At 39.9% G+C, this 14,159-nt stretch overlaps 1 protein-coding gene across 4 annotated transcripts in view; it reads left to right on the top strand.

The window, feature by feature from the left end:
- PTPRZ1 (protein tyrosine phosphatase receptor type Z1) overlaps nucleotides 1-14,159 on the top strand; it is a 165,480-nt gene that overhangs the window by 80,208 nt on the left and 71,113 nt on the right. For all 4 annotated transcript variants that reach the window (XM_019750066.3, XM_019750067.3, XM_019750065.3 and 1 more), the window contains exons 3-4: nucleotides 9,044-9,223; nucleotides 10,273-10,424. In XM_019750066.3, the coding sequence (XP_019605625.3) occupies nucleotides 9,044-9,223; nucleotides 10,273-10,424 (332 nt within the window). The remainder of the gene's footprint in view (nucleotides 1-9,043; nucleotides 9,224-10,272; nucleotides 10,425-14,159) is intronic.

The following is a 14,159-nucleotide window of genomic DNA, read 5'->3' as shown; positions in this document are numbered from 1 at the left end:
ATAACACCTACTTGGGGATAAACTCTCATTGTTGAGACCATCCTTCTGTGACTTGCATGATATCATTTTCTCCGAAATTTGCGATTTTCTTTCAGGCCACTCATTCTTAATTTATTTTGGTGCCTCCCCTTCCTTTATGCTCCCGAAATGTTAGTGCTCGTATTAATGTCTTATCAGTGGGCCTTTTCTCACTTATCAACTTTAATTAAAATATTTTATCCACATCCATGGTTTTAACTTACCATTTCTATTCTGATGTTCTCCAGTCCAGACTTTTCAATGGCTCCCAAACCCATATTTTTGATTGTCCAGTGAACTTCCATGAGAATCTCAAAGTCTGTAGGTCCAAAGCCAGATTCAGATTTCCACCTATTTTCCCTAACAATGTGACTGATACCATGAATCACCAAATGTGTTCCAGTCAGGATCTTGGGAGCCATCTTTGCCTTACTTAAAAATAAGAATCCTTTAAAATGTTCTTAAGAGTTCTAGTCACAATGGTGGAATAGGTAAATGCTGTGCTTGCCTCCTCCCATGACCACATCAAAATTACAACTAAACTACAGAACAATAATCATTGAGAATTGCCTGAGGACTAGCTGAACAGAAGTCCTATAACTAAGGATATTCAGAAGAGGCCATGTCAAGATTGGTAGGAGGGACGGAGATGCAGAAAGAGCTGGTCCCACACCCATGTGTGGTGGTTGAAAATCAGGATGGATATCTTGGCTGCAGAGGTGTCCCCCCAAGCAGTGAGGGATTCCGGCCCAACTCCAGTATTCCCAGGGTTCCAGTGCCAGGAAGAGAAGTCCCCACAACTTCTGTCCATGGAAAGCAGCGGAGATTGTGGCTAAGTGAGACGGAGGGCTGCTGGAGTTCCAAGTAGGCCTTTTAAGGGCCCACACACAGACTTACTTGCTGATGTACTCACTTGATCTGAGCTCCAGCGCTGGGGCAGCAGCTCAAAAAGTGTCAAGGACACATGGGGAAGAAGAATTGTCTGGCTCTGGGGAGAGGGCTGAGGGGCAGCTTTCTTCCAGGCAGAAATGCTGACATTAGAACAGATAATAGAGGAAAATAAAGTCTTGACTAAACAGCTTCTCATTCTGAAATTCTTTGCATTTGATCTGCTTTCAGTGCAGCTTTAATAGCAGCTATTATCTACATTCACCAATTGCTTTGCTCTTTCTAGTTCCAAAAAAACACAAACAGGCATGCTGCTTTGTGCATTTAAAGACATCTTTGTTCTGGTTTTCATCATGGGAAGTTATCGCAGTCATCTTTGTTCTTTGCTTTCAATCAGCTTATATGATGACATTTACTGGTGTGACATAAACTCACTTCTTGATTGTTATCCAGTACTTTTAGGTTTTAGTTTCTTATTTTTGAGGAAGCTCCCCTTTCTCAAGGAGCTAAGTGCCGTATCTGAAAAGTGTCTACTTAATTATACCATCTTTCCATTTTGCTGGAGTTCTAAATTCTCTGCTACATTTTCATTGAAGATAACACTGATTTATTTCATTTTTATATTTGAATAAACTGAACTTTGAATCCAAATATTTATTGCTAATAACTTTATAATATTTAAATGACTTTTTAATGTGGGCTTTTGGTATCTTTGTTAACATATGTAAAGCAAGTCCACAGTACACAGTAATGTATAAAGCTGTGATTTATAGTGTATGGAATCTCTTCCCCCCCCCCCCTTTCGCCTCCCCACCCTCCACTCTGGTTCAAGCCATTGTTTCTCAGTCTAGTTGTGTAGGACACAGCTCCCTGGCCCATGTGGGTATTATGAGCCTTGTGTTCTCCCTGGCTGAGGCGGTTGGTCGCCCGTTGGCCGCTCACAGCAGCTCACGGCAGCTCTCGCTGGCTGCTGGCCACTCATGGTGGCACACAGCAGCAGCCCACCACAGCACACAGCAGCCCGCGGCAGCTTACACCAACCTCTGGCTGCTCACAGCAGCCCGCTCCAGGGAGAGCCGTTTTTCACGATCTTAGCTATAGAGGGCGGGCGCAGCTCACTGGCCCATGTGGGAATCGAACCAGTGACCTTGGCGTTAGGAACACGGTGCTCCAACAACCTGAGCCACCAGGCCAGCCCACTGTATGAAATCTTGAATGGAGCTATTTTAGGCAATTAGTAATAGATGCTATAATCATTACTACAGGTTTCACTTCAACATTACATTTATAATTGTTTTTTAATAATATTTTTACATGTAAATATGAAATATGTAGCTATGCAAACATTGTCTTACATCAAAATCTGGATAAGCAAAGAAATTCATTAAAGTTAAAGGCAGTATGTGTCTTAATATCTTGGACTTTGAAGACTCAGTTCTAAGTCTACTGTTATTCAGATCTTGTTAAATGACAGCAATGTATGGTAACTTTGAAAAGAAGTCAGTGTTGGGATTTTTATCATGTATCTTACATGTATGAATTTTCATTGGATCTCTTGAATACTTTCCACATATTATAATTATTTTATCCATTTTTCTGATACAGGAAGGTAAGACTCAACAGGAGTAGTGCAAAAAAGTGAGAAGAATGATTTTGTTTTTTTACTTTCCTTTCATAGTCATAATTTTCTCACTTTTTTCCCCAAATATTAAAAACATGCATTGGTTTTCTTTTTTGTTTTCGTCAATCATTCCCTCTTTATTTTAAACTTTAGTTTTCCTCAGTTAATATTTTCATGTTAGAGACTGGTAAAGTACTATTTCCCCACACAGAGTGTTTTTTTTTAAATGTGTTCCTATGTAGAACACGAATTGGTCAAGATGTGTAATCCAGGGGCAGTGAAGAGTAGGTAACTGTAGATATCTTATTGAAGCATTTATTCATTCAGGAAATGTTTATTTAATCCTTAAGTGGAAGATTCTAAGAAAGGTGCTGAAATTACAACATGAATAAGAGACAGACATATTGTAGTTCAAACAAGTACAAGGTGTCCAAGTCCATTCAGGATGCTATAACAAAATACCACAGACTAGTAATTTATAAACAACAGAAATTTATTTCTCACAGTTCTGCAGGCTGGATAGTCTAAGATCAAAGCACCAGCAGACTCAGTGTCTAGTGAAGGTCATTTCTTAGGCTGTTTTTGGCTGTAACTTCACAGGGAAGGGGTGAAGGAGCTCTCTGGGGTTTCTTTCTTAAGGGCACTAATCCCGTTCAGAAGGGCCCAGCCCTCATGACTTAATCATCTCCCAAAGACCCCAACTTGAAATACCACAACATTGGGGGTTAGGATTTCGATATGTGAATTTTGAGGAGACATGAACACTCAGTCCCTTGAACATGGATTCTGTAAAAATCAAATGAAGATGAATCATTGATACCTGTGAAAATGTCCACTAATGATACAGCCTCTCCATTTCTGCCTACACTGTATTCCTGCCCGCTTAACCTCTCTGATAAGATTGCCGTGAGCTCCTTTACTCTTGCAAAGCCTCCCTACCTCCCATTGGCCTGCCCAGGTGCATTTGCTCACCGTCTGCCTTTCCATCTCCATATGGAGAATTCCTTGGTGTCCACGGTTTTCTCAGTGGACTAAGCTGGACTGCTAACTGGTCTCTGAGCATTGCCTGCCCTTTCTGTCATAGTGAGTCTGCTCAAGCTTATGACTCAACCAGACGTGCTCTTGGTTCCCCTCTCTGCCTGTGAAGGTTCTACCCATTTCTCAGGGCTCACGTGTGTGCTTTGGATGTGCACATTGACCTTCCTTCAACCCATCTACTCTTTTAGGCATTTGTCTACTTCTTATGTAACGTGCCCCTGACCTTCTGGAATGCAAGAATAAACAAGCAAGCCAACCAACTTGAACTCATGCATGTCTCCTACAAAGCCTAGGATTGCTTTCATTTCTGTTTGGAATAGAGAGTACAGAGTATGTAAATATTGAATACATTCACGACCTGCACAAAGACTGTTTCACAAGCATTTCATTTGTTTCTCCTGTGTGCCAGACTCAGAGTTTGACAATAAGATACAGATGAAATAGAGAAGTTAACAAACAATGCACAATCTGTTAAGTGCTCCAATAGAGGTAAGCACAGGAAATTTATAGGAATGGTACTAATTCAGGTAAGTCAATAAACGGCTAACTATGAATAATTTATTTTAATTTTCAAGAGCTGACATTTAGTACTCTGTATTCCTCCTTATGGGCAAATCAGCGTGATAATTTTGTTGCAACTACAGTGAGCGTCCTCCCCGGCATTCACTAATGACACTCCAGTGGATACAGTATAGTTCTCATGAATTCTGTACACCTGCTCTTTCAGATACATCATCCTGGCTTTAACCATTTCATGGACTGAGATCTCCAATTGCAACTGTAAAAATATAAATTTGGGAATTTAAAAAATAATGTTTAAGCATAAGATTGATTTTCATTGTTAAAGACAGGTGAAATATAGTTAATGCTTCTTTAATCTGTGTTTCATCCTTCTGCACAATTTTAATATTTTATTAGTTTACTTCCCTTGGTTTTTTACTTAGGATGATTTGAAACAACCTCGTTTCTAGGGTCCTTTGCACAAAAAGAAACTCGAGTGGACTTTTTCTGTTTTATAGCCTTTTCACTAAAAATTTTGTTTTATGGACTTTTTCTGTTTTATAACCTTTCTATACAAAAATTATTTTCCCTATTCTGGCCCCTTTATTTTGTCTTTTAATTACAAAAATTACAGAGGCTTTTTGAACCTGTACTTTACTTGGCACCATGATCTAGTAGGTGTTTTAAACTAGGTTCACACTCAATGTGATTATTTGATGAACTTCAAACATAATCTCATTACTCAGAATCATTGTGCTGACAAATGTTAGACAACGTTTAGGTTGGACGCCATGTCTTTCTTGATATCCTTCAGCAGAAGTTCAGTAGGGAATACGCAACAAAATTGTCATATAACAAACAGTCAAATAAGACCTGCAGTTGAATTTAGAAATTTTTTTGTTGTTTCTTTTTTCCTGTTGCCATTTCATGTTAGAGTCCTGTGAGCTCATACTCATAAAACAAGACATCATTTCTTTTTGTCTGGTTTAGTCATTCAACAAATGTTTATTAAACATCTGCTATGTATCAGGGCTTTTTTCTGGATTCTGGGGTGTGCAAATAAATAAATACACATAATATCTTAGGAGAACAAAAATGAGAGAGGGAATTGAGACTGACCAAGGGAAGGAAGTGCACTTCATACAGGGTGTTCAGGAAAGCCTCTCCAAGGAGCAGCTCTCCATTTGAGCAGAGACCTGATTGGAGCAAGAGGATATGAGAGCAAGCATTGCAGACATCTGGGGGGGAGCATTTCAGGAAGCACTCCTGAAAGAGGGTGAGCCCTGCAGCTGCCTCCCCATGTTCTAGGAACAGAAAAGAAGCCAGTGTGGCTAGAGTAATGATCACTACAGAGCGGGAGGAGATGAGATCAGAGGGGCTGAGTGTGGTGACATCATATAGGATCTGTCGGCTGTGCTAAGGGGCTTATGTTTTATTCTAAGTGAGATGAAAAGGTATTGGAGGGAAGTGAGCCAAGGAACGGCACATGATCTAATGTACAAACATTTATCTGTAAAGATATATATGCCCCTGTGTTCACTACAGCATTATTCATGGTGGCCAGGACATGGAAACAACCAAAGTGATCTTCAATGGATGATTGGATAAAGAAGATGTGGTACATTCACACAATGCACTATTACTCAGCCATAAGAAAAGATGAAATACTGCCATTTGTGACAACATGGTTGGATCTTGAGATTATCATGCTAAGAGAAATAAGTCAGACAAAAATGTAGAGAACCAATATGACTTCACTGATATGTGAGATATAAAACTGAAAGCAACAAAGGAACAAGACAAACAAACAAACAAATAAGAACTCATAGACACTGACAACAGTTTAGTGGTTACCAGAGGATAAGGGGGAATGGAGAGAGGTAGAAGAGGGTAAAGGGGGTCAAATACATAGTGATGGAAGGAGAACCTGACTCTGGGTGGTGAACACACAATGCATTATATAGATGATGTAGTACACTTGAAACCTATGTAATTTTACTAACCAATGTCACCCCAATAAATTTAATAAATAAATTTAAAAATTACATAAAAAGCAGAAAAAAAAAGATTACTTGAGATATTGATTGTATTAGTTTTCTTATGCTGCGTAAGACATTACTACAAATTCGTTGGCTTAAAACAACACATTTATATCTCACAGTTCCATGGGTCCAGCGTCAGAGAGGAGGGACCATTCAGCTGGGTTCTCTGCTCAGGGTCTCCTAAGACTAAAGTCAAGATGTGAGCTGGGCCGTGTTCTCACTTGAAGCACAAGGTCCTATTCCAAGTTCTTGCAGGGCATTGGCAGAATTCATTTCCTTGTGGTTGCAAGATTGAGATCCACCCAGGTCTCCAATTCTTGTTTGTTTGTTGTTTATTTTTGCCATCCTAACCATTTTTTCTACTATGATAAAAAATTCATCACCTGGAATTTATCATCTTAACCATTGTCGAAGTGTAGAGTTCAGTAATGTTAAGTATACTCACATTGTTGTGAAACAGATCTTTAAAACTTTTTCATCTCGGAAATCTGAAACTCTGTACCCACTAAACAATTTCCCTTTTCTCCCTCCTCCCATCTCCTGGGAACCACCATTCTGCTGTCTGTCTCTATGAGTTTGACTACTTTGGATGCCACCTGTTCAGTGGAATCATGCAGCATTTTTCTTTTTATGACTGGCTTGCTGTTTGTTTTTCCTGACTGTCAGCCTGGGGCTACTCTCAGTTCCTAGTGTCTTCCCCTCTCACAACCTCATAGTTTACTTCTTCAAAGCCAGCAGGGGAATCTCACACTTTGAGTTACACTCTCTCCAATGTGCTAATACAGAGCCTTCTGTAACATAACATAATCACAGCGGGGACTCCCCCATCTCTATGGCCATACAATGGAACACAATCAAGGGAATAACTATCCCAGTATTCTTACGGGTCCTGCCCATCCTCAAGTGGAAGGGACTATATAGGGCATACAATAGGGTGTGGGAATTTGGGGGGCCACCTCAGCATCCACCATGTAAGTGGAGAACAGAATCGTGGGAAGAGCAGGAGAAGAAGCTGGAGACCGGTGGGAAGGCGCTGGAGATATCTAAACCATTGCGTCTCAAAATGTAATGTGTATGTGACTCTTCTGGGGATTGTGTTGAAATTAGATTCCGACTCAGTGGGGCTGAGACCAGACTCTCCTAACCGTCTCCTAGGTGACGGCAGTGCTGCTGGTGGAATGTCAAGACATAGGCTAAGGAAGACAGGGGCCGGGTGCAGTGGTAACAGTGCACGTGAGAAATGAGTGGTCCGATTCGGGTAGGAGTTGAAGGTGGACCGGAAGCGCTTGCTGAGGAGGAAACATGCGTCGGGATGACTTCTACGTCTCAGGGATGACTAGGATTGTAGGAGGATCTGGTTTCAGGGCAGAAATTGAATGTGCACTTGTGGATAAGCCAACTTAGAATCCCAACAGAGATCATCATGAAATGCTATGGGAAATGATAGCTTTATAAATCATATGCAGTGTTACTGGAGACTTCAATGTTATGTTTCTGTCCACCACAACTAAGGGCCTTGGAATGTATTGCACTGTATTAAAATGCGTAAGCAATACAAAGGCCCTTATTGATTTGTGCTGCAGTAGCTCTCTCTGCTTCCCTTGCACTGACATTAATAAAACAAGGAGTGTCCTCTTGTCCATATGCCCGTGTTCTTTACAGTGAAATCAGCATAGTATTACACAAATCGTTAGAGCTGTTCCTAGAAGCTGACACGTGCATCGCTGTGCATTTGTAAGGCATATGGTACTCAAGCACTCTCTAGGAACAGAGATAGGTTTTCAAAGAAAGAAAGTTTTCAGACCTGTTGACTTTGGTAGATGCCTCACTAGGAGGTGAAGAACCTAGTTTTCCTGGGCTATATAGGCTGTTGCATGGTATGACTAATTATTATTTCATTCTGAGCTACGTCATGCAAAGGTAGCTTTGTCACATTATGAGAGCTTGCATGGAAGTCAATCCTCACTGATTCCTTTATCACAAGATGTAGATGGCATAGACAAGGATGGTATGGAAGGTTTGGTGACTTATAATTTCCCTGAACATTAACCATGTAAAATCGTGGCCTTCTCCATACTTTGTGAAAGAAAAACATTTGCAAGGATATAAGCTGAGAATTGTGCTGTCAGCTTGGGCGCGCAGCATCTCATATAGTTTAACAGGCCTTTAAATAAAACATACAGGTTCTTAGCACTGCGTGGGTGCTAGCTACATACTATCCAGGGAAATCAGGCTATTATGAGAGCTGATTTGCAGTTTCAGGTAGGGGTGAAATAAAACAGCACAGGACATTTTGGGCTTGGAGGACTGTTCATTCTGTGGAAGGAGGTGCGCATTCACTAAACCAATGTCTTTATAGAAAAAAAAAACCCTGTTTCATTTTTCCAATTGTTAAACTGTAAAATCTGGTAGGTTTTTTATAACCAGAAAAAAAGGTGGGGGGAGAAGGAAGGCGATATTAATATTTCAAGGAGAGCCTGGTGATTATGTTTTTCTAAATAAGACTGAACAGATAGAAATGAATACAAATCATTCAACGGCTATGATGAGAGAAGCTCTGAAGGGGACTAACCCCCGTAGAGAATGTTCAGGAACTCAGAACGATCATCTGGTCACCTACCCTCCATCCTCGAACCCTGGGCCAGGACTGACTGCCTGATATGCTGATTGGGAAGAGTGTGATGGCTAAAGCAAGCCGTGCCGATCGCGACACTCGATGTGGTTGTTCCATGCGCCTCTTCTTATATAGTGTATTATGTTAAAACTCAGAATCTGAATCTAGGTGTAATTATTTTGTGAATTCATTCAAAGTTGTCCCAGTTCTTCCTAGACTTGTATATATTTTAATGTAATGAATGAACTACTTTACAATATAAAATTTAGTTTTGGCATGGTAATCTAAGAAACTAACTTCTTATTGTTTCTTTTTATTCAGGAGCCCTGAATCAAAAAAGTTGGGGAAAGAAATACCCAATATGTAACAGCCCCAAACAATCTCCTATCAATATTGATGAAGATCTTGCACAAGTAAATGTGAATCTTAAGAAACTTAAATTTCAGGGTTGGGATAAAATATCTTTGGAAAACACATTCATTCATAACACTGGAAAAACAGGTAAAATGTTACTTGTGCAAATGATTCCCTGTGACTTAATTTCCTTATCTGTAAAATAGGGATTATAATGGTGTTTCCTTCCTAAGGTGGTGTGAAGATCAAATGTTCAGTACATGTAAAGTACTTAGTGTAGTTTGTGGAACATTGAAAGTGATAAATAATTAACCATTATTGCTGTTTATGTTTGATGTTATTATTATTAATGGAAGTTTATATATCTAGTTGTCTGGCCAGTATGTTTGATTCAGCCCCTAATGCCAGTGGTTTCTGCCTAATGGAACAAAGACTCTTTAAGTCTGATTGAGAGACATTAAAATCTTACATTAGGCTCTCAAGAGAATCATTAATCTCCAGACAACCCAGAAAATACAGTCAGTTAATATCTTCTGTGGAACTAAAATTAGGAGCGTTTAAGGTTCTGAAAGTTGCCACTCAGGGTTCAAACACGAGACGGCTAAAACCCCTTCCACGGGAATGGGGTTCTGCCTTCCTTGACACAGCCTAGGACAGAGGTCCTGGAGCGTGATGGGGCCTGGGGTGCTGCTTGGAGGGATAAGGAGATGGGGGGAAAGCAGCAGCCAAAAAAGGAGTAGAAATGAGCTAAAAGTGAGAAGATGGGGGGAGCACGCCCAAGAGGTTTTCCTCTCCCCTCTTCTGTTCCTTCTCCATTTACTCTGCCCCCTCACTATCATCAAATGCCTTAAGAAGCAGAGCTTTGGGGGAATGGCAATCTCAGGACACCAAACAAACAGGGCAGGTGGACTGGCTGTCTTCTGCTGTCAGGGTCCCACAGCATTTAAGTTTTTCGTTTTAGTTCATATTGGGGCAAAAAGATACATTAAGTATATTGTGCAGAGTTACAAGTTCAGCTTCCAGAACGATGGCTTCTTTTTTTAATTTATCACATAAATGATTTCCTTCATATACCTTTAATGGAAGAAAATTTAGTTGACATTTGTAATTTTGATTTTCAGAAACTCAGATGCAATTTTATTGTGTGTGTGTGTGTGTGTGTGTTTTCTTTTATTTTTTTAATTTTTTTTTTTTAGTGGAAATTAATCTCACTAATGATTACCGTCTCAGTGGAGGAGTTTCAGAAATGGTGTTCAAAGCAAGCAAGATAACTTTTCACTGGGGAAAATGCAATACGTCATCTGACGGATCTGAGCATAGTTTAGAAGGACAAAAATTTCCACTTGAGGTAAGTCACAACTTCCACTGGTTACTGTTTCATTTTATAAATCATTGAGATTTAATTCAGCATATAATTGGATTAATTTGTAATCAAATTTTATAATTCATAGTTATATTTACTTTGTTGATGTCTGTCTTCCTCACTAGACTAAGCTCAATCACACCTGTATTTGGTTTTCCACTTCCTGGTAACCCAAAGTGCCATATTATAGACGATAACTAAATGTTGATGACTAAATGAATGAATAAATTTTTTTTCCATATCCAAGTATAAAAAGAAGGGGAAATTTCATCAAAATACTGGGGAATCAAAGAAATGCAAAATAAAACGAGAACATTTTTCAGCTTTAAAATTGGGAAAATAAGTATAATTACAATAAATAACAATCATGGGGTGAAATAAACACCTGCCTACATATGTGGAGAGGGTCTAAATTGGTAGACTTTCTGGGAAGCAGTTTGCTTGTTTTTATCAAGAACTTCAAATATTTCATTCTCAATGCCCACCATTTCAATTTGTAGCAATTCAGTCTAAAAAAATAACTACAGACATGCTCAAAAATGTATGTGCAAAGATTTAGTTACAATAATAAAAAATTTAAACTGTCTAGAGTTGTGGGGAGCGAGGAGGGTGGCGCAGGATTAAGAAAAGACAGTAGCCATGAATAGATTTTAAATGCGGAGGCCAAGGGACCCACAGCCTCAAGGTCTGGCTGTGGGTCCCTTGGCCTCCGCATTTAAAATCTATGGCTGTGGCACCTGGTGGGGCCTGCTTAATAACTTTTATTAGTTAGGTGGGGGAGCAAAGGAGATAAAGCTTGTCAATCTCAAGATCTGTGAATCCTATACATCATAATAGAAAACGACTGGAGTCAATCACCCTTGCCTGCAGGCAGCTGGACCATAAGTTTCAACTTCCCCAAGGGACAAAACCTATATGCATATGAATAGATGGAGAGCACCTCATTGAATCACTTCCCTTGCAGGTTTTGGGAAGGAATGCAGCCACAGAGGCTGAGGCTTTCCTTAGCCTGAGGAAGGTGGGGGGCTGTGCCCACCTCTGTGAACCCCCGTGGGTTCTCCTGTTGGTCCCCACAACTGCGTCTGGCTTGAGTTGTTCCTTCTGTGAGGAATCTTACTCGTCATTGACTGTCCAGTCATCTTTCTGGGACCAAACAGGGAGGCATAAGGTGCAAACACAGCGGTTTAGCAAAGTCCCTGAAAGGATCCGTCTTGCAGACTCTCCTTTCTTTTGGGGGCAGGTAGAAGGAAACAAAAGGTTAAGCTGTTGCATGGCGACATTGAAACAAAAAGAAATGATTAAATACATTATGATGGAATAATGTAGATCTTGTAAAAATCATGTTTTTGAATGATTTACACAAAAAAGGTTCATCATAATATCTTAATGCTTTTTACTTTTTTAGCGATATTATGCTTTTTAAAAACAGTATAAAATAGTTTGCATAGTATTATTATTTTAACTTTGTAAAACATGGAAGCTAATTATTGACAGAGTACAGAGTCTGAGTCCAATGGACTAGATTTGAATACAGACTTCACCATTTAGTTATTAGTTACAGACATACCATTGTAAAAATTATTTAATTTACCTAAGCTGTGAAATTGACACAAGAATAGTAACATCTGCCTTATGAAGTTATTATGAGGATTAAATGAGAAAATGAATTATTACTGATGTAAAAATAATTAAGGGAAATCAAGAAAACATCAACAGGGGCCGGCCCGGTGGCTCAGGCGGTTAGAGCTCCATGCTCCTAACTCCGAAGGCTGCCGGTTCGATTCCCACATGGGCCAGTGGGCTCTCAACCACAAGGTTGCCAGTTCGATTCCTCGAGTTCCACAAGGGATGGTGAGCAGCGCCCCCTGCAACTAGCAAGGGCAACTGGACCTGGAGCTGAGCTGCACCCTCCACAGCTAAGATTGAAGGACAACTTGACTTGGAAAAAAGTCCTGGAAGTACACACTGTTCCCCAACAGAAGTCCTGTTCCCCTTCCCCCCACCAAAAAAAAAATCTGAACAGAAATGCTCGTGAAAGGAAATGTAAAGAAGCAAAGAAGCAATTAAAAAATAAAAGAAAACATCAACAGTGATTTTTCTCTTGGCAATGACTTTTCTCCTTCAAAATTCCCATAGTTTCTAAATTACCTATATTGAAACTATATTAGTGTATAATCCAAAATAGTTAATAAAACAAATAAGACTACAGTGAGTTATCTCTTAAAGGACTAAAAAAATGTAATGTGGAAGCAATTGAAATTTGTAGCTTATAATTTATTTTTAACATATTAAATATCCTTAAAGAAAAGCACATTTATCAAATTGGGTTTGTCAAAGAAATAAGTCAACTCCTTAAACACATAACACTCACTTCTGAGAGTTCAGCTTTCTGACAATATAACTTACTTAGAAAAAAAGATAAAAGTCACACACAAAAACCCTAACAACATAAGTCCTGAACCAGCAAAATAAATGGTACAGAATCTGTGCACTAAAACTCATATTTTTCTTATTTAAAAAGACCCTCAAATAATTACTGCGTGGTATTGTTTGTTTGTTTGTTGTTTATTTGTTTGTTTGTAACTCCCTCCATGCCATTATGCAAGCTGGGAAATAGGGGCATCCTTGACTTGCCCTTTTTTTCCTGGGCTCCCACATTCTATAGTCAAGTGTTCTCAGTTCTGTCCCTAAATGATCTGGGAGGTCAGGCCACCTTTGTCTCTTACTTGGATTATTAAATAATGTCCCTGGGCTAGTCTCCTTCTCTCCAGTATTAGTCTCCCCTCACTACTCCCAGCGCCTCCCACCCCCCCATTAGCTGAAAGCACGAAAACTTGCCACTGCCATTGCTCCGGAGACCAAACTGCAGGCAGGGCCGCCTCCCTGATCTTCCTGGTGTGGGCCATACCTGCCCCTCCAGCTTCATCTCTTTCCTCTTCTCCCACATATGCTCAGCTGAAATCATAACAAACTACTTCCCATTTCCCACATTTCTCATATTTTCTTGCCTATTGGCCTTTCCCAAAGCCAGTCCCTCTGACTCGAACACTCGTCTGTCTCTCCTGCCTACTCATCTGTCGCTTTTGAGCTGCTCTTCCTTCAGGGGTCAGCTTACAAATCCTGTCTTTGAAGGGCTTTGGTGATCACTCCCACCCTCTGCTTCACACTTTCTAGTTCACGGATCACAGCCCTAACACATTAATTTTCTCACAGTCTTTCTGCTCTCCCCTTAATTACCCTTCTAAACTAGCTGAGTTGCCTGATTTCCAAGCCCACTACGCGAGGAGCACCCAAGCATAAGTGAGAGTAGAGGCTGTTATCGACAGATACGTGGAACTTGGAGTCAAAATTTAACAAGGGATAGCCTCACAGCAGGAGAGGAGACAAAATAAGGAGCTCTTTTGCTGTTCTTTAGATAGAAGCAGAGCTCTTGAGATTTTCACTATCAATGCAGCGCAAGACGATACTGTCCAAAAATAGTAATTCAGACCATCAAGAAAGGCATGTCCAGTCAAGAAACAGTACAACCATATTTGAAAGAATTCCAGCAAAATAGTTGAAGTAACATTTGATAATTTATTACATTTGACAATTGCTGTAGTAAATGATTACTTCAGTGTCAACTGGTGATCTCAAACGGGTAATTTCAGTTCTAGATGTGTCTAACTTTGTATTTCCTTCCTCTTTGGAGGGTGATAAATGATAGTAAATGCACTTGTA

The sequence above is a fragment of the Rhinolophus sinicus genome, chromosome 8 (assembly GCF_057876585.1).
Source record: "Rhinolophus sinicus isolate RSI-liver-muscle chromosome 8, RSI-T2T, whole genome shotgun sequence".
Lineage (NCBI taxonomy): Eukaryota > Metazoa > Chordata > Mammalia > Chiroptera > Rhinolophidae > Rhinolophus > Rhinolophus sinicus.
This window is presented reverse-complemented; position numbering and strand designations above follow the sequence as displayed.